This window comes from Ctenocephalides felis, unplaced genomic scaffold, assembly GCF_003426905.1.
Source record: "Ctenocephalides felis isolate EL2017-DRISC unplaced genomic scaffold, ASM342690v1 CF-g0.4_SCAFFOLD_03573, whole genome shotgun sequence".
Classification (NCBI taxonomy): Eukaryota; Metazoa; Arthropoda; class Insecta; order Siphonaptera; family Pulicidae; genus Ctenocephalides; species Ctenocephalides felis.
The window spans coordinates 9,151,770-9,174,166 of record NW_020539727.1 but is presented as its reverse complement, the minus strand read 5'-3'; the positions used below and the strand labels follow the sequence as shown (position 1 = coordinate 9,174,166).

The window sequence follows — 22,397 nt, the reverse complement described above, 5'->3', positions numbered from 1 at the left end:
ACTCAATGGTTCTCCGTTATCTTTGTAATGAAATGTTTGCATTGCATACCTACAAAATGTGATGTCAAAAGTCTATTCGGATTTGGACACATATTTTGACTTATATTTCAGTCTAAAAACTAATATCACTACTGCTTGATATCAGGTTGTGATTTTGATTCATAAAAGACTAATAGTACACGGAATTATGATCTATTTATTTATCAATGATACAGGTGCCTTGACTGTAATTGTATATCATCTTTGTGAAAGTAAAAACAACTATAAACATTGATCAGAGAAAATGCAAAGTCAGACAACTTTCATGGTCTATTTTTTATATTCCTTTTTATGATAGTTAATATATGAAGGTGATTAATCATATTTGAAATATGCAGAAATAATAGATTTAGATAGATTGGCGATTGAAATATTTAAACTAATAATTTAATAAAATAGGTATGAAATTTTGGGCATAAACGTTTTAAAATCGTGCAAATATCATGAATTACAATTTTTATTTGAAGATATAAATGAACATTTGAAAAAGTCTAATACTAAAGTCTAGTCTGTTTACAGCAGTCATAAAATTATTATAACTATATTTGAGAAAATGGTAATTTATGGTAACATAAATTCAAATGATAGTGAAACTTGCTCAAATAGAAATGCAACATTTATTACTGTGTTAAATATGATAAGTGTTAATAAAATGTATAGTTTTATTAAGTGCTCTGTCATAAAAATCTGTAACTATAAATGTGTAAAATATATTACAAACGAGTAATTGTAAAGTAAACGTAATATTTATTTTAATACGAGTCAATAAATTATATACGATTCAAAAAAAAATGTTTAAAAATAAATAATTCCATACAAAAGTAATTTTGAAATTTTTCAGCTATAAATAAAGTTTCATTATATACTTAATTTATAATAATATAAATTTAAAATAATTTTAATAATTTAAAAATATGAATTAAATAAATCGTTGTTTTTTATTTATTCGTATATTATATGTACTTACAATATTAAATCACAAGTTTTGTTCATAAAAAATAAATCTAAAAATTTAACATATTGAATTGATTTACATATCCTTTTTTTAAGCCCTGAAAGAATTTAAGGACGTAGTGTCTTTCAGTCATTTTAGAGCTTAAAATAGGTCTTTAGAACTTTTGTCTATTCTTGCAATCATAAATTTTGTATAAAAACTTGTTAAACATTAGGATTTACAGTCAACCAGTTTTTTTAATTTCTGACTATGCCAGAGTACTTCATTTTTGATAAATCTAGGATTTTAGATACAAAACTATCATTTGTCAAAGAATATTTGAGAAAGAAAAGAGAAAAATAATTCAAAATTTTCAAAAAAATCTCTTTCTTAAAAATGTTCATAAAAATTAATGAATTTTAATTCTCGTAGGGTAAGCTATAGTAATCGCAAAAGAATAGAAAATGAAAATTTTTATATATTTTTACGTTTCATAGGTTTCTGAACATTTTGGTGTACCTTACAATTAGAAAAATGTATGTATTTGTGTGTGTATGTATGTTCGGATACAAATTTTCGTCCACGATTTCGGGCACGCGGATCAACCGATTTGAATGATTCGATTCCGGGAAGACGTGCTGATTAGTTTTTGGCAAAGGCAGGTCCAGCCGTTTTGAATATACGGGGCAAAGGGTGCCAAAATTGGTAATTCAGTCTTTGAGAGAACGGAGTACCCGATTTGAATGATTCAAAAAACATTTTACTTGTATTGACGAAATGGAGAATTGGTGAAATTTTTGGTAAGGCAGGTCTAGCGGTTTCGAAGATGCAGAGGAAAATGTAAATATATATGATATTTGGCGGTCAATAACGAGCATTAGATATATGCACATCAAATTATCAGATGTTTTATAAATATTTTAAAAATACTTAAAGTACTATTTTGTTATAATTTTTTTGGGTTTGATACCAAGAATTTTCAAATATATACAAAGATTTATACTTCAAATATAAATTTTAAACTTATAATTCAGTTTAAAAATGTATGTATTTCATATGCGTTATTTTACTCGTAAGAAATATATCCTTAGATGGATTCGTTCGGCATCTCTTGTTAATGTAAAGATTTTCAAGTGTTTTGAGCGATAAGATCGTCACTGTATATTATATGAACGATAAAATATATAGTGATTATAACTATCTTTTTGAAAATGTTTAAAACAATTGTTATTAATCATTGATCAATACTTATCGATTATTAATTTTGTTGCTCGAATATTTAATTATGGGTCGGGAAGTTTCAACGTTTTGCCTTAAGGCACAATGCCATGCACATGTAGTTAAATTTTCAATTACTTAATTTACGGGAAGTTCCAGCAATTTGCCTTATATCTCATTCATGCCAATCTTGTCTACCAGTCAGCAGAACTTCATTTAGAAATTCTTTTATATCAGATAAAATTCTTTACCAAACGAAAATCCTGTTAGTCAAACCAGTCTCCAATAATCATTTTCCACAATTTCTATAGAAATTCGAAATGCCACTTGACATATCTCATGACCATGCAGTTTTCTAATAGATAAAGTCGCTTTTACTTTCACGCATAGAAAAACTAATAACAATAAAAGCCTATAATCAATTTCGATGGCTAATAATGATGGTTAAATATGATGTTAAGTGATCCATGTAATTGGCTTTATTATTGTAAATAATATAACTGTAATTGGATAGAATTCAATCAGCATCATTATTGTCAGATATACTCGTATTGCTTTAGAAAATGCATATTGTGAAAGAAATTGAGTGTTAATTGAATGATCATTGGATAGATTGAATGATTATTGAAGTAAATACTTATAAAAAAGAGTGCGCGTAAGGTTCACACGCGATTGAAGTAAAACTTATTTGCTACAGTACAATATGGCATTTAAGTGAAAACAAATACATCATATAACAATTTTGAATAATGCTTATTAGTAATATGGTAACACTCGTGATGCACACATTTATTAGTGTCGACCATTATACACATTTATATAATGATAAATTATAAATTATATATTTATAATAGCATTAAAAATATGTATAATATTTAAAAATAATAACGTAATTAAAGCCATACTTCAAATATGACATGATCGGTTTGTCATTGTATTTAGCATTTAGGACTTGGACCTTCATTAGAGAAATGAAGTAATTGCTGATTAATAAATTCTATAATATTCGTTCACACAGTGGATTATGTTAAACAACGCCTAAACAAATATTGTTTTCGCAACTTCTCTCATCATGTAATAATTGTGTTCAAAGAACTTCATGTAATTAAAATTAACATACATTCATTGACTGCTTGTATTTTTTATTTACTTTTTCGCTGGTGATATAATCTCATTCTTTGAACAATTGTAATATCTGTCTTGCTTAAAAAATATTTTCCATTCCAAACTTCAAAGATTTATAGAAACTACGAATAATATAAAAATAATTTCTAATCAATAAACTTACGTTTAGTACACGGCTCAAATGTTTAATTTGTTTTATTATTTTCAAGAAACAGGGTAAAATATTCTTCTGATTCAGGCATTGTTCATTAAATCAACATTTGTACTACGCTGTAACTTTAAAATGTTTATTTATCTATGCCGATTTTCTCATTGATATCGGTACACATACAACGTTGATGCCGGTACGAATACAACAACAGATCTCTATTCACATACCCGACGACTAATCACAATCGACCCGTATAGAAATGATATCATCGAGAGCGAATGACGAATCGTTGGCACTCGACTCTTATATTATCTTATCTGCCGTAACGCACTTCCGTTGCATTTGTACGGATTTACACCCTAGTCGCGTTTAAAAAGTTTTACTTCAAAAATTGGAGTGTCTGCTTATAATATTTAGATATCAGTTTTTTCATAGGGCTTGAAAAGGTCCACCACCGACATCACAAAAACAAGTAAAGTTAAGAATTTTTTATCACCAATATTTGAAAGTAGAGGACAAGAGATGTATAACCAGGCACCATCTTTTAAAAATCCATAACAATAGTATTTTCTTTCTTGTTAGTTTTTTAGTGCTCACACTGTCGTTTAGTCTACGAGACCTTAATATAATTTTTAACTTCCCGAAGGAGAAGTTATGTTTTCATCAAAAAATCCGATTCGGTAATTTTATGTTTTCTCAATGTTTCAAGCAATTCTGAATCGAATGAGACCAAAATTGGAAAACGTATGTGTGTGTGTAGTGAACAGATCTTTTGTCGAAAATCGACGTTTTCTCAAAAACGCCTGAACCGATTTCAGAAATTTAAAAACCATTTGATGTGTCTCAATGAGGACAATCGCTTGTCAATTTTGTGCGACGATCGGCCGAGCCATTCCTTTGAAATTTGGAAAAAAGTGTTAAACTTTTAGTCCACATTTAAGCACAAACTACCGATTCGATTTTAAAAAATCAAAAACTGTTTGAAAGATATTAGTTGGGAATGATACTGATAGTTTTAGGTGAAAATCTACCGAGCCGGTTTTTTATAATTAACTGTTGAAAAAAAAAATTAAGCAGATTTTTATGGAACTCTTTTTGGCGTCGGCTTTCAACACGATTCCCAACCAACATCTTTCGAACGGTTTTTGAATTTTCAAAATCGATTCAGAATTGCGGGCAAAAACGTGGACAATTTTTTTTTCACTTTTCAGCGATTTACAGAGAAACGGCTCGGCCGATAGTCGCACAAAACTGAGAAACTCAAGTCCTCATCGAGATACATCGAATGACTTAAATTTTTGAAAACGGTCCAGGCCTTTTTGAGAAAACGTCGATTTACTGCAAAAAATCTGTTCACATACACACGCACATACTTTTTTCAAATTTGGTCTCATTCGATTCAGAATGGCTTGAAACGTCGAGAAAACAAAATGAGAGAACCGGATTTTTTTTTATGAAAACATAAACTTCTTCGGGAAGTTAATAATAGCCATTTGTTTGTTTTTTTTATTAATTTTATTGAAAAATTCTTTATATACAATATGTATATAAATACCCGGAGGTGAAGTTTATGCTTTCATCAAAAAATCCGATTTGCTAATTTAATGTTTTATATTATATATATATATATATATATATATATATATATATAATTCTAATCAAACTGGTATTTTAAGTGAATGGACCAACACAGTCAGTCAGTCAATCAGTTCGTATACCGACTGACACACATTTCGTTGATCTCTTTTTGTTAAAGAATTCGATATTATTATAATAATATGAAAGATATCTCTCTAACCAGATGCCAGAGCAGTTTTTATGAGCAAAAATTTCCACTTCTATAAAATTAGACGAGTCGCTCTTTAATATAGATAGAAATTGTGTGCGTATGATTTTATCTGAACTCGTTGAAATGGAATCAGAAGTTGTAATAGACAGGTTTGGATAGGTTATTATACTTTATATTTGAAAGGGATTATTATGGGTTTTTACTATAGGGTAGTGCGGGGCACAAAGGTCGAATTTGACTTTGAGCAATTATATTGTGAAAACCAAACCAATTATATCACAACAAATAACACATATCAAACAAACAACTATCTGACTATGTTCAGTAAAACTCCTAGCTAATTCAACATTGTAAAAATGTGTTTTTTGTTATTTTTCAAAAATGTGTTACTTGGTCCTTATTACCCCATAGGCGGGGTAAAATGGGACATTCAGAGGCCAAACAGATCCAATGTCTTGTTTTTAATTCCAAAAGAATTTTAGGAAATAATAGCTACATTATTCAACCAATGCAAAATATAAGCTCCATGGGTACATTTTTTAGAATTAACACTGTATACAACCTTGATCTGGTATTTCGTCAGAAATAATCATCAGCAAAGTTGGAATACGTATTTTATTTAATTTATCTTTTGTAGCATTGTATTTTTCAATTTAATTTACTTTTTTGACAAAAAATCACGAAATACCACGTGGCGGAAGGTGGAGTCTAGTAAGAATTACGTGTATTTTTTTTTTCACCTGAATTTTTTTTTTTAAAAAAAAAACAAACATTTTCCAAAAAAAATTGAAAAATTTAGCAATTTTTTTCGTAACTAAAAATACACGTGATTTTTGCTGAGGGGATTTGGGGTAATTTTGAAAATCGCCGCCAATCACCATGAGGGTTCCAAAAATCTTCAAAAAATCGATCACGTGATTAATGAACGCTCCCTTACTGAACAAATAAATAAAATACAATATATACTTTAAAAAAAACTAAAATAATACATACACACACATATATATATATATATATATATATATATATATATATATAATTAAAACGATTTTATTCTCTAAAATTGTTCCATATTCAGTGCATACAAATAAACTAAAGAAAAAAAACACACGAAAATATATGAACACCAATTGATATAACATCAAGTTATATGGAAATTTTAATAAATATTAAACTAATCAAAATAAAATTAATTTTTTTTTTAAAAAAAAGGGCTCTTTTCATAAAGACATGTTATTCGTTTGGAGTTTGTTTCACAAGTGATACAAGAAGAGTCTTTTTAAAAAAAAAAATATTATTTTTTTTTTTGTATTTTGTTTAATATTTACTAAAAATTGTCAAAACTTATCAATTGGTGTTCATATATTTTCGTGTGTTTTTTTTTCTTTAGTTTATTTCTATGCATTGAAGATGGGTCAAATCAGGACCCCAAACTTATGATATTACAGTAAAAACATTTTTCTACAATAAAATCGTTTTTATTATTGGATGGATGCCCAAGAGCAACTTTATTATGAAAAAACCTCTCGCTTTATATTTATATATATATATATATATATATATATATATATATATATATATATATAGAAAGTCTAATAATCGGGCATAACATCAATAAAATCATCAATTTCTTTCAAAAATTTATGTTACATCCATATGTTTCAGCTATAATCCTAGCCTTCATTCTTTTCTATGAAATTTTAAAACAATTAAATTGAAAATAAAATTATAAAGAGTGAAAAGTACTTACAATTAGTTAATCTTAGTGTAAAAACAGAAAATTTGATAATTGATGGTATCAGGATATGCTGGTAATGCACTACACTATGTAATATAAATATTGAACTTGTAATTAAATAATATTTCACAAAATACTAACTTAAAAAATCACAAATAGAAAGTGTGTAATATATGTATTATCTGTAAACAATTTTACTATAACGACTAGCACTATTTTTACCAAAACCAAAACCTCTTAACATAGAACAACTCAGAAATCTCGTCTATCAAATGAATTATCTGGACTGTAATTTAATTTATATTGAAGAAACGTGCCAGGACTTAATTAAACGTTTATAACAATATGAAAATAATTCAGAAAATTCCAGACAATTTAAAATTATACTTGTGAACCACATTAATACTTTAAAACACAATATACACTTTTTTAACCCAACTATTTATTCAAACGAATAATTATTGAAGGATCTTTCTTGACTATATATAACAATAAGACAATAAATAAACGGAATGAACATAGCACACTGTGCGACACAAATTTCTTTTATTTAGATAGTATTTCCAAATTTCTCACAAAATAATAAAAATGTTGCGCAAAGGATTTGCAATTACTTCTACACATGTGTCGAATCTTAATAAACATATTTTTAAAAAAATCTTTTCTCCATTATGTCTTTAGTTTACAGACAACATATATTTATCAAAGAGCATATCAAAATCTATAAGATTAACCATTTTTAAAACTAAATCATGAAATAAAAATAATCATGAAACAAAATAATATGTAACAATTGCCTTGATTATTAAAAATGCATATTGTTTGCTGTATATTTTACTATTATACATTCTATTACATGCAAAAATATTTTACAACATAAATGCAATTTAACAACTATGTTAATATTTCATTGACTTTCATGAATTGCCATGTGTTTCTTCAATTTGTACAATTCAGTATACTCCTTATCACATGTTTCACATTTAAAACAACGTTCTCTGTCGTGAGTCAGCATGTGTCTTTTCATACTACTTAGTTGTCTGAATGTCTTATTGCAAATATTGCATTCATGGGGTCGTTCTTCGCTATGAATCATCATGTGACTTTTCATATGTTCTGGGTGTGTGAAAGTCATATTGCATTCGGGGCATTCATGGGGGCGCTCATTGGTGTGACTTAGCATGTGGCGTTTCAGACTAGCTGATACTGTGAATGTTTTATTGCATATAGTGCATTCATTGGGGTTTTCTTCACTATGCAGCACCATGTGACTTTTCAGATAATTTAATTGTGTGAATGTTTTATCGCATATACTGCATTCGTAGGGGCGTAATCCAGTGTGAACGAGCATATGTCTTTTAAGATCAGCTGTTTTTGCGAATGACTTGGTGCATACACTGCATTCATAGGGACGTACTCCATTATGCACCACCATGTGACCTTTGAGATTACTTAAATCTGAAAATGCCTTAAAGCATATATTGCATTCATGCGGACGTATACCATAGTGTGTCAGCATGTGTCTTTTAACATGACTCGAGTGTGTGAAGGTCTTATTGCATACATCGCATTCATAAGGGCGCTCACCAGTATGAATGAGCATGTGTTTTTTCAGACTGCCTGATTCTGTGAATGTCTTATCGCATACACTGCATTTATGGGGGCGTAGACGTACTTCTTTGTGTTGTAGCATGTGACGTTTCAAAGAATATGATTGTTTGAAAGACTGATTGCAGATATCGCATTTAAAAGGACGTTCTTCAGAATGTGTCACCATGTGTGCTCTCAAGCCTTTCGATAGTTTGAAAGTTCTGTGACAGACTTCGCATTTGAAAAGGCGTTGTTCTTTGCTACGACTAGGCATGTGATCGACTATGTGGTCTTTTAATTGATCTGATTCTGCAAATGATTGATTACAAATGCCACATTCATAAGTGGATGTCTCGATTGACTCATGTTTGACTTCCTCTTCTATAGTCACTTCGGAATTCATGAATTCTTCTAAACAAGTTTCAGCTTTCTCAGAACACAATTCAGATTTAACAATAGCATCAAGAACATCTAATTTATCCTCAACTTCGGGTTTAATGTCTTCTACTGAACATTCTGGAGGTTCAATTTTCGTTGCCTCATCATTCATAGACAAAAATGTTTCCTCTGACATTTTTAAATATTTGCACTCACACGCGTGTACTCAATAAATATTAGTGAAAATATACTCAATATTACTCTAGTTTAATTAATCTTTATGAATATTACAAACGATTTCAACTAATTTACACTTATTATTTGACATTTGAAGCCTACACAACAAGCTAATGTAGACGCCATATTTAAATTCAGAGAGCATAGTAATTGCTATGGCCGCTACTTAGCAATAGCGCTTCAATCGCATAACGTTTGGCATTCAAATTAAGGCGCGTAAAATTAAAATGAAAATGAATTGATTATTTTCAAAATTGAATGAAAATCACATAAATTTAACTTTTTCATTATAAGAGTATAATAAAATGTACAAAATAATGATAAAAAGAGTATGCAAAATAATAATATATTATAAAAGATATGAAATCAAATCGCGACATGTTAAAGAAAGTACTTTTACAAGAGATAAGTTAAAAAAATAGTTATTCCAAAGTTACTGTTGATTATTTTTGTCAAAATACCAGATCAAGGTTATATACAGTGTGAAAAAATGTACCCTTGAAATTTATATTTTGCATTGGTTGAATAATGCAGATATTATTTTGTAAAATCCCTTGAAAATTAAAAATATGACATTGGTCCTGTTTGCCGCTGGCTGTCCCAATTTACCCCGCATATGGGGTAAAATAGACCAGATGACAGATCTTTAAAAAGCAGCAGAAAAACACATTTCTACAATCATGCATTAGCTGAGAGTTTTACTGAAAATAGTCAGATAGTTGTTTGTTTGATATATGTTATTTGTTGTAATATAATTGGTTTTATTTTTACAATAGAATCGCTCAAAGTCGAATTGGACCTTTGTGCCCGCTCTACCATATATCAGATTTGTATATCTAAAAGTATTGGCATATAGATGTTGCACCAATGCATACGAAAGGCTATTTTAGCTCTATATTTGAGATCCATAACCTTCTGTGGAAATTTGATATTATACCGCTTGATATTGAGCTGGCCAAGGTTGGGATCAAACCGAGATCTGGTTACCCATGTTTTCAACCATTACGCCACGACGGGCTCGAATTAATTTAATACTTTGCGCAATTTTTCATAAGAAAACTTTAGTTGCGAAAGAGATATTGGATAAATAATTTCATCATCATTGATTTTATATGGATGATACAATGAGATAATCCACAAAATGGGCAATCTGCAGTCTACCAGAATGAAAACAATTATTTGAAAATTATATTATGACACGTCAATTAGATGTGCCAAGTAATAGAAAAAAGTAAACAATTTCAAATCATGCTGATCAAGTCGTATATTAATCAATTAATTTATACTAATTGATGTTACAGAGTATATTCATGGGGCAACTCTGCTGTAACAGAGCTCATACAATAGCGTCGTCATGGCAACGCTCTCTTATGCTTGTTCTTGGTAGTGAATAGTTAAAAATGTCTTTTTATTTGCCGTGAGATCAGGCGTATTTTACATATAAACATGCAAGAAATAATCTTATGATAACAGAATTCTAGATGGTGCAGTTATCATAATATTTTTCCTTGCTTGTTTATATGAAAAACACGCCTGATCGAGATAGACTTTTCATAATTTTTGATACCAAGAACAAGCATAAAAAGCGTTGTCAGGACAATTCTATTTTATGAGCTCTAATTGCCCCTTCAGTTGCTTAAAATAATGACCTGGTAATCTACCAAAATGGAAACAACCATTATATCAAGTCAATTACATGTGCCGACTAACTCCTCGTCTAATTTCGACAATAAAATCGTTTAAAATCAAATTGTACAATCTCGAAATAATTAATAACAGTAAGTTGTGTAGATAATTACCAACTGGATCACGGCATAGCGATAATATGCAATGAAAGTCAACAGACCATTAAAATCTCTATACTGACCACCTCGTATTCGATATAATTACCATCGTCTGGTAATTTCTGCATTCTAAACCGGTTTACGCTCCGATTCTTTGCAAATATCTCCGGCAAGAGAAAAATTCATATAAACACCCACGATTTCTTTTGACCCATAAATAGAACATTGATAGACGTTTAGGGGGCGTCCATTAACCACGTGATCGAGTTTGAGGTGATACCTCGTGATATATAAAATTAATCCCGCTCCCCCCCAAACATTACGTGTATTTTTAGTTAAGTAAAATTTTTTGAAAGTATTTTTTTGAAAATGATTGGATTTTCCCACAAATTCAGGTAAAAAATGAATACATTTGATATCTTACTAGCCCCTTCCTACCCCATGTAATGTATCGTGATTTTTTGTCAAATACCCCCTCCACCCAAAAGACGTTATTATTGGTTGCAAAGCTGCTATTTTTTGCTCCATATCTCCGAATTAGCTGGAACTGCCTTTGCCTAAAATCAACCAGCACCATGTCTTTTTAATATTAAAACTCGAATAGTTTTATATGGTATTCGCACAAACATACGTACACACTCAGAGGATATTCAGTATTTGTATATAAGTAAAAATGTAAACAAAAATACGATTCTCTTACATCTAGTTATCGAGATATACAGAATAACGCTCGTATTTCTCGTGATTGATTGTTGAACTGAATTAGATGAATCTTCGAGTGAAATATCCCGTTCAGCATCCCGATATGTAATATAAGCTTTTATAAGAATATCAGTATGTATACATTTATTTTTTCTAAGAGATGCCAAAATTTTCAGGTGGACGCATATATACATATAATAAATTTGTTGCAAAATGCCAACAATGAAATACTTTTGTTATGGATTTTTAAACTTTGTCATTTTTCTCCCGATAGCAACGTTGTAAGAATCAAGGTGATGGCTGGTTATACACCTTTTGCCCTCTACTTTTAAATATTGTTATCAAAAAAATCCTAACTTTGCTTATTTTTGAGATATCGGCGTTGGACCTTTTTACAAGCAAAAAACAAAGTGATTAACCATTGGGTTGCTCTTTAGAGAAAAATGCTAGGTTAGGATGTATGCTAATAAAGACAGCTCATAAAACACATCCCTATGGGACCGATTCTGCCGCTTAACAGAAAAATGTTATGGCAAGGCCATGTTTCTCTCCAACTTCCATACATTATGCTACTGAATCATACTGAATACTGTCAAAATGCCACGTATTTGCTGTGCATTCAGGCGTTTTACATGTAAACTGCAACGTCACTCGTATGTTATAAAGCTGGGTCAGAAAGACCCTGTTATCTCACATCGTTTTTTTTGACATTTGTGCGGTGTCTAGGTTAGGTTTTCTATCTGACAACCTAAGAAAAACGCATGACTGCACATCAATCACATGGCTTTTGTCAATATTTAGTATAGAAAGTTTTTCATAACATAGCCTTGCCCTAACATTTGTCTGTTATGAGGCAGAATCGGTCTCATAGTTTTGATTAAAAAAAACAGATTCTTACAAAATGTTATTATCAATCTCTGCTCCAATTGTCGATTCAATTTCACTGATCGCCTTACATCAGATAAATTTTAAAAAGTCTGTGAAGATAAATGGTGTATCAGAATCATTCGTTCGCAAATTCTACATGTAATTTAATGAATAATTTATTAAGAATTTTTTATCTATCGTGTTCTTGATTCAGCGACCATGTAGATCGCTGATTATTATGATTTCACTTATATCGGTCAAAGAAATTTTGATAATTTAATTAATGGAATCTGTTTTGTAATGAATTTTAATAAGGCATCGTCATAGTCGAATAATTTGGTAAGTAGATGTAGTTTTATCGTTGATCTTAACGGAGGTGAATGCTATAGCATTCATTGCTTGCCGTGGGGTAAGTTATAGTAATAGGCAAACAAAAATGGAACAACAAAAATGAAACTTTTTGCATATCTTCACGTTTCAGAGGTTTCTTAACATTTTGGCATACTTCAGAAAAAATGAACGTGTGTGTATGTGGGTGCATGTGTGGAGACAATTTTTCGTCGACGATTTCGACGATTTGAATGGTTCAAAAACATTCGATTCCTATTATAGGGAGATATGCTAATTAGTTGTTGGCAAAGGCAGGTCCAGCTGTTAAGGAGATACGGAGCAAAGAGTGCAGAAAATAGAAATCGAAATTTTGAGAGAACTGAGTATCCGATTTGAATGATCCAAAAAACATTCAATTTGTAATGATTGGGAGAATTGGTAATTAGTTTTTGGCAAAAGCAGATCCAGCCATTTCGGAGATACCGAGCTAAATGTGCAAAAATGGCAGTTTTTGAAAGAACTAAGCATCCGATTTGAATGATTTAATAAACTTTCTGCTTGTGTTGACAAAACAATTGGTTCTGGAAAAAAATCTTATTTCAATTTATTTTTTCCAAACAAATTTTTTTTATATCGAAAATATTTCAGATTTTAATTTTAAGTTCTAAAGCTCACTTATATACTTTAAATGAATATCTATAAATATTAGACATTGTTACAATATTTATAATAATCTATTTGAAAACATTTAATATTCCTCGATCATTTCTTCACGGTACGAAGTTCCAGCAATTTGCCTTAAGGCACGATGCTATACACCATTAGTTTTTAATTTGATTTTATATAACCTTAAAGCGTTTGTAAATATTATTTCTACACATTGAGTAAAATAGAAACCTAATACTTGTCGTGGATGCTATAGCATTCATAGTACATAACGATTAAAATATTATCATCTAATTACCATTATAAATGGTGTTTTATCAAATTTCGGATTCACAACCAATTTAAAATTGAAATGAGGAATTAAGGACTCCATACGCAAAAATCAGTCGATGAAACCATTTATGAAAAACGCCCAAAAAATGACGAATTTTACAAATTTGAATATCTCCAGTCACATAATTACAAAACTTCTACAAACATAACTACGGAAGTAGAAAAAAAATTAGAATGATTAGAAAAAAACGTATTAGTTAATAAAGTATATTTCGCGGACCTTAATGCTTAATGAAAGATTTGTTATGGAGATACATAAAAATGATGTTCATTAAGATACTAAATTATAATAAATTAGTATCAAGAAAAATTATTAAATTTTATATTTCTTTTTCCAGATGTCTCCCTCAATAACATTGGCGGTGTTCCTCCTCGGCACCATCATCGTCTGCAATGCAGAATATCGTTACAAATTCCGTCCGCCAAGAATGCCAGCACCTCAAGGTGGTGCAATTTACAAGAAGTGGCCGATGGTGAGCCATCATCCACAAGCGTCCAACAGGGCTTATAGGAAACCACCAGCAATCTACCGATATCCACCACCGCCGCCGTCGCCGAAGAGACCACCATTTTATAGAAGGTAATAAAACAATTGAAAACCTACAATTTTTGAATAATTCGAACCGGATGCTCTCTACTCTCTAAAAGTTAGGGCCCGATTCTGCCGCACAACAGACAAATGTTATCGCAAGGCCATGTTATGTTCCAACTTCCATACATTATGCTACTGAATCATACTGAATACTTTCAAAATGTCATGCGCTTATCTGCGCATTCAGGCGTTTTACACATAAACTGCAACGTCGCTCGCATGTTATGAAGCTGGGTCAAAAACATCATGTTATCTAAGATCGTTTTTTTGACATTTGTGTGGTTTCTAGATTGATTTTCTGAAAAACGCTTGACTGCACAGCAGCCAATAGCTTTTGTTAATATTTAGTATGCAAAGTTCTTTATAACATAGCCTTGCCATAACATTTTTCTGTTATGCGGCAAAATCGGTCCGTTAATTTTTATCTTCTGCACTTTTTGCTATGTAGCTCCGAACCGGCTAACCCTGTCTTTGCCAAAAATTAATCTGCACGTCTGCCCATCAATAGAAATTGTATTGTTGCTGAATAATTTAAATCGGTAGATCGGTGAGCCCGAAATCGTGGACGAAAAATTGTATTCACACAAAACACACATTCACACACACACACATAATTTTTTTTTTTCTAAAATGTGTCTAAAAGTTCAGAAACTGTTGAAACGTGAAAATATGAGCAAAATCTCATTAATTTCTGTCTTGTGCACTTTTTGTTATGTGGCTCCGAACCGGCTAGACCTGTCTTTGCCAAAAATTAATCAGCACGTCTTCCCATCAATAGATAATTGTATTTTTATTGACTAACTCGAATCGGGTGATCCGTGCCCCCGAAATCGTGGACGAAAACTTGTATCCACACAAAACACGCACTCAAACACATACATCAATTTTTTCTAAGGTGTGCCATAATGTTCAGAAATTCCTACAACGTGAAAATATGCAAAAAATTTCATTTTCAATTGTTGGACGATTACTATAACTTGCCCTACGGGAAGTTAATAAAGTAGTTGTAAGTGGCATTTTACCATAAGACAATTTGCTTGAAATTCCCGACATGTGAAAATAATATACAGCAATAACAATAATTAAGATTTAGCAATTTAATTAACATTTTCAAATATTAATTTTAAAAATAGTTTTTGCTTTGCATCAAAAACTATTCTTACTTTCATACGTTCATTGAATTTAATCCGTTCTTAGTTTAATACGTATGAATTATATGCTTATTTCAATAAAGATGCAAAATGTAGTAATTACATTATTCAATTTCGTAAAATAAACCTCATGAGCGCAACTTACTTTGTGATTGACGAATATTATCAGCATGAGTTTGATTCAGACGACACTAATGAAACAAAAATTTTTTTGCCAAAAGCAATTATTTTGTCAATACAAGCAGAAAGTGTTTTAAATCATTCAAATCGGATACTTATTTCTCTCAAAAACTTTCATTTTTCTCCAAAGCGGCTAGACCTGCCTTTTCCAAAAACTAATCATCTCTTCTCCCAGTCCATACAAATTGAATGTTTTTTAGATCATTCAAATCGGATGCTCTGTTCTCTCAAAAACTCGATTTGTATTTTCAACACTCTTTGCTCCGTATCTCCATAACGGCTAGACCTGCCTTTGCCAAAAACTAATGAGCACATCTCTCTATCAATAGGGATCGAATGTTTTTTAAACCATTCGAATTGGTTAATCCGTGTTCGCCAAATCGTCGACAAAATTTGTATCCGCGCAAACACACACACACACGCACACATCAATTTTTCCTAAGGTTTGCCAAAATGTTCAGAAACCTATGAAACGTGAAGACATATAAAAATTTCCATTTTAGATTTTTTTGCGATTACTATAACTTACCCTACGGGAACTTAAACATTAAACATAATTAGTTTATTATTATTATAGCAATATTTTCTATTCTTTACAGGCCTTACAAATCTTCATCCCACATCCACATACCGATGTGGAAACCAAAACCGATCTTCCCAAATCCTTACCAGCAGATTCCGATCTCGATCAAGGACCAACAGTATGCGGTTAAAGGACCTCAGTATTTCAAGGACCCGCAACTGAAGGAACCAATTTATTTGAAGAACCCTAAATTTTATGATGAATACGTTTTGAGACAACAATCTCAAGCACCAGCACCAGCTGCTTTGACTTCGCCTTATCAACATACCGCCAATTCTCAGGTAAGAAAATAATGGAAAAATACACACTTTCTTAAAATAGGAAACAAATTAGTTGATATTGGTATTTTACCTTGAGGCAAGTTTACATGAACTTTCCGATATGTGTAATTAATCGACTTAATCAATAAAAAATAAATTAATTTATGAGTGATTAAAAGTATTCCGAGTGGATTTACTACACATAATTGAAAACGAACGAAAACGTTAACTCGCAGTATTTTCTAAATGCAAATTTTCAAAAATCAATAATTTTTATAATTGGACCAGTTTCCGTAGCACTTTAATGGTGTAGTATGTTCATTAAAACCAAGTACTCTATCGTTATACCAAGAAAGTTGTCTAATTTGAATTTTAACAAACGTCAATACTCATTTTCTCAAAATTAGATGAAACTGTTAAGATAAGATAAAATAGGAATCTTATATTGATATAAGTTAGATAAGATTCTTTTATGTACATAACACTTCCAATTTTCTTTCGGCTTTCTACCCGCAGGAATATCATCCCTCATATCTGTTCTATCAATACAATAATAAGTATTTCAAATATAAAAGGTGTAATTCAACTGTGTGACAAACAAGGAGGAAAGAAAAATTTTCCTACATAATATTTATAATATAATATTTATAACAATAAATGATTATTCAAAATACAAACAAAACAAAAGATTTATTCGCTCTGAAGGAAAATCGGTAACGAGCCAAGTATCATCCGCTGCTATGGGTCGATCAGTATATAGTTTGGCATGGCGTAATTTAGATGAATTTTTAAAATTAAACTACATGTCGTAATGCCGTAATATTTCAGTAAGTTCTATAAGACCATGATATATATCGTCAAAAGAAGTTCCATGAAAATCGGCTTAAATTTTTTTTTGTCATAATTTTGACAAACGCCAATAAAACGATACTAATTTTTGCAAATTTTGACGAATTTTTAAAGCTAAACGAGTTGTCGTTGGGCCGTAATATTTTAGTATGATCTATATTTTAGTATGATAAGACTATGGTATCTACCGTTAAAAAAAATCATGAAAATCGTCAAAAAATGTTTTAACACGTTATTACAAGAAAACGGCCCGGCCGATCTTCACCAAAAACTAATCAGCACGATTCCCAAACAATATCTTTTGAACGGTTTTTGGATTTTCAAAATCGATTCAGAATTGCAGGCTAAAACGTGGACGAAAAATGTTCACTTTTCTGCTATTTACAAAGAAACGGCTTGGCTGATCGTCGCGTAAAATTGATACACGCTAGTCCTCATCGATATACATCGAATGGTTTTTAAATTTTTGAAGTCGGTCCAGCCGGTTTTGAGAAAACGTCGATTTACGGCAAAAAATATGTTTACACACACACATATTTTATACAAATTTGGTCTCATTCGATTCAGAATGGCTTGAAATGCGAGAAAACATAAAATTAGCGAATCGAATTTTTTGATGAAAACATAAAATTCTCTTTCGGGAAGTTAAAAAATACTATATTGTACTAGTTGAGATAATGATAACGTCAAATAAAATAATTATATTGTAAAAGTATTGTAAAGCTTATTAACATACTTATTGAATTTTTAAAAATACTTGCAACAAACAAACTAGTTATATTTAAAAATAATTATAATTAACTAAATATAAATAAGTTTATAGTAAATAAATTAAATAATAAATAAATAAGTAATATAGCTAATAATTAATTAAATTATATTAAACCTATAAAATTTTGACTTAAGCCTTATTATAATATTATTATACCGACGGCTTGTAAATTTAATAAATAAGTGAATAGATAGTGGACCACTTTTTAAAAATTTCTTTCTATTCCCCAGCACTTGCAGAATCCATCAAACATTCACGGCGGCCAGACACCTCCAAAACAACAGCATTACAGCTATCCCCAGCCAGTATCTCACCAGCATTTCCAATTGGCTGATGTGGCTGATCGAGAAAGCCCAATACGCACAATTCCTGCTCCAAATTTAAGTGGAGCAGGAGCCAGTTTTGCACAAGGACCTCCTCCGAAAGCTTTGGCTCTTCAGCAACCAGTGAAAGCTACTTATATAGGAAATAATGCTGGTAGTTTCCATCAATTACCAAATACTGCGAGTTTTTATCAACCTGAACCAGCTAAGTTAACTGGGGTAAGTTGGTAAAATACTCCCAAAATCAAATGCACAAATATGTAAAATTTTATGGAATTTTTTCGTTAATAGCTTCACCAGTACCATGTGACGGAACCGTCAAATGATGTGCGTATTAAGGACCATTTATCAGGAGCCTCCACACTATTTGCACCAGATCCAGACCCAAAGTTACCAGCAGCACCTATTTTCAAAATAAATGACCCATTTTCGATGCCGAGCAATGGAAAACCTCTGCCTCCCGATGTGCAACATTATGCTACACAGGTATTTAATATTTGAAAAAAAAACTATACATCTTATATATAAAAATGGAGCTCTAGATAAAATGATCCGCTAAAACTCGAAAACGGCTAAACCGATTCGGCCAGTCTTAGTCTTGAAAAATTCGTGCTAAAGAGTAGGTTGTCGGAAAGGTGACATATTATTTCAAAATCGCGTAGAAACTTTACACTTTTATTTGAACATTTTTGTAGAAGCGTAATTTAAATAAAACAATGGACGGTGGCTAATACGTCAAATGTCAAACGTTTTTGACAGATGATGTTCAATTACGTTTGATAGGATGTTTTACGTAAATATTATTCAATTATGATTAAATTGTAGTAAGTAGTTTTGTTTATAGGTTTTTTTTTTACACAAAAACGTTATTAAACGGGCCGCAAGTGTTACTAGAAACTCAAAACATCAACGTTTTTGAAATGTTAATATGAAAATGCATTTTTGGGAGTTGTAGCACTCTTTTTATGCAAATCATATTTTTCTCAAATACGGTGCTCTGAAAGATCTCATTTGTATGATTATATGTTCATTGGTATTTATAAAACATTTTCTGGGTTATATTATTTTTTATTCATGTTATTTAAGTTCAGAACCTAAATTTGGTATCGATCAAATGGACATTTTGTCGAATAACATTTTTCCAGTTATAATTTCCCAGAATTTATCGCAGAATAGATAATAATATATGAAAGTCCGGGATTAAAAAGGTTCACCACCGATGTGTCAAAAACCACTAAAGTTAAGCATTGTTTTACAACAATATTTGAAAGTACAGAAAAAAAGATGTATAATCAACTATAACCTTGATTCTTATGACTTTGCTATCGGGAGATAAACGGTAATCTTTGAAAATCCATAATAAAAGTATTTTCTTCCGTTGGTAGTTTTTTAGCATTTGTTAAAAATGTAATTGTTTTGTCAAATACCTTTAAAAGTAAAATAAGACATTAAACCTGTTTGCCATCTGGCCATTCCAAGTTACCACGTCTATGGGGTAAAAAGGTCTAGATAACAAATTTATAAAAGACAGCAAAAAACACATTTCTACAATGATGTGGTAGATGGCAGTTTTACTGAACGTAGTCAGATAATTGTTTGTTCGAAATGTTTTATTTGTTGTGATATAATTGGTTTGATTTTTATAATATAATTAATATTTGCTCAAAGTCAAATTGAACTATTGTGCCTCGCCTTGCTCTACATATATACTTTTTATTAAAGCTACTTTAATTCATGAAATGTTACTTAAAACTTTTCAAAAAACAGGTCAAAGAAGAAATACTTAAATCATTTTCTATCTCTTCTCGCAGAAAATTGAAAATTTTGTATAAGTTCAGTAGTATCATTTATAATTATACACAAAATCCAGAATCCAATAAGAATCTGAAAAACTTGAAACGTAATCAATAAGTCGAAAGACCAAAAAAGACTTAGATTGGATTATACCATGTTTTCTAAAGAAAGTGTATAAACCTTCCAGTTTGATTGTATTGGCAAAATATAGACAAACTAATGGGGTTTATTGTTTTTATAATACCACATTACAAATAGCATTCAAACAACCTTATACACTTTGAAGTATTAATATTTTTGATTTTCTAGAAATTGTTTAGAGTATATTTTACTTAGCAAAACAACGTTTGCCGGGTCAGCTAGTTTTTTGATTATTTATTACCTATTAATCCATTACCATTAATTACAATTGTGTTACTATTTTTTAGCAAACGCAGACACAATCTCAAAAAACAAAAGGTTTGACCACTCAAGAATTTTATGATCTACTGAACAGTTTTCCCTTACCTCATAACCAGGAAGCTACCAGTAGCAATTTGTACCAGGCTGCTCATCAACCACAACTGCACCAGCATTTACTGCAGCAGGCTCATGGACTTCCCATACCGGTAAAATCTAAAACAAATCATAATATAATTTATTATTATATATATATATATATATATATATATGTGTGTGTGTGTGTATATATATATATATATATATATATATATATATATATATAATACGACAGGCGTTGCTTGTACCCACGTCTACAATTTTTTAATATCCCATACTAATATTTAATGTTTACCTAAAAATAATAACTTCGGTTTTTTAAATTACTCTTCACACCTAAATGCATATACATCAATATGAGCAATGTTAAATAGAGAACTGCTTTAAATAAAATGATGAGTCTCAATTCCCATACTATATTGGAAATTAAAGACTTTTAAACGGTATAACAAATTCAGAAAAAATTAGTATATAGTATCCGCGGTAAAAGTACAATATCACCTTGGATTTTTTCACTCAAAATAATTGCTCCAATAATGTTGCCTATAATTTTTATAATCTCGTACTATATTTTAACTGGTTTTTGGTAATTATAACATCTAAATAACATTTTTCTTAGTAATAATTTAATATACGTACATTATTACCAGGGACTCTCTGTGGGTCCTCAGCGCCCAATGCCATTTTTCTAGCACTTCCCTATTATTTTACCTGTTTTAACAGTTTATTATTAAAATTATTTTCATTAATTAATATTTGGCTTTTGAAACATTTTATTTATTTATTTTGGGCATTTTAAGCGAATTATTCTATTGAGCAAATCATAGAGAGCAAAAAATTCTAGCCTCTCATCATTAAACAGAACCTTAACATAACACTGGCACTCCATGATGGATTATTTTAATTTATTTTTTTATTATTTAAGATATCCAAAATTGCATCTTAAACTTCTCCGAATTGATATCGTAAGGGCTGAATCGTATACATTCATCTTTACTGTTCTATTTGTTGTTTTAAAGTGAAATTTTTAACGTTTTTTAAAAATATTGTGCAAAGATTAGTAAAAGTTGCAAAGAAATTATGTATTTATTAAATTATATTTAAAAAAACTATTGAAAATTTAATATCCAAATCTTGTGTTGGCGTCCCCTAAGGCGTGCACTCGTATTTTTCGCATGAGTCGCATTCAAGGTAGAACCGGCCCTGATTATTACTTAATTTCATATTTTAAGTAATTAATTTATCAAATCCTATTCATATGTGTATCATACAATCTGCCATACATATACTGTATCTTATTTTAATATTATTTTAATTTCTGGCACATATCAGCTGCTTTTCGGCAATAATAATGTAGACATTTCATTTTTCTTATTCATAATCATGAAATTATTATACATATTCTAATATTGCCTAGGCTCATAAGTGAATTGAATTTTTTTGTCAGATGACAATTTTCATTTGTATTCAATGCCAAATAATGTCTCTAATATTTTCAATGTCAAAAAAAGACA

General features: G+C 30.5%; 2 protein-coding genes across 2 annotated transcripts; one reads left to right on the top strand and one right to left on the bottom strand.

The window, feature by feature from the left end:
• Nucleotides 1-7,901: 7,901 nt before the first annotated feature.
• On the bottom strand, nt 7,902-9,158 carry LOC113389478 (zinc finger protein OZF-like). The gene has a single exon (XM_026626507.1). The coding sequence runs from the start codon at nt 9,156-9,158 to the stop codon at nt 7,902-7,904; it is 1,257 nt and encodes a 418-aa protein (XP_026482292.1).
• Nucleotides 9,159-10,066: 908 nt separating this feature from the next.
• Nucleotides 10,067-21,575, top strand: LOC113389477 (extensin-like). The gene is made up of 7 exons (XM_026626506.1): nt 10,067-10,159; nt 14,220-14,461; nt 16,404-16,668; nt 18,499-18,810; nt 18,883-19,077; nt 20,814-20,993; nt 21,534-21,575. The coding sequence occupies exons 1-7, from the start codon at nt 10,067-10,069 to the stop codon at nt 21,573-21,575; spliced, it is 1,329 nt and encodes a 442-aa protein (XP_026482291.1).
• Nucleotides 21,576-22,397: the final 822 nt, after the last annotated feature.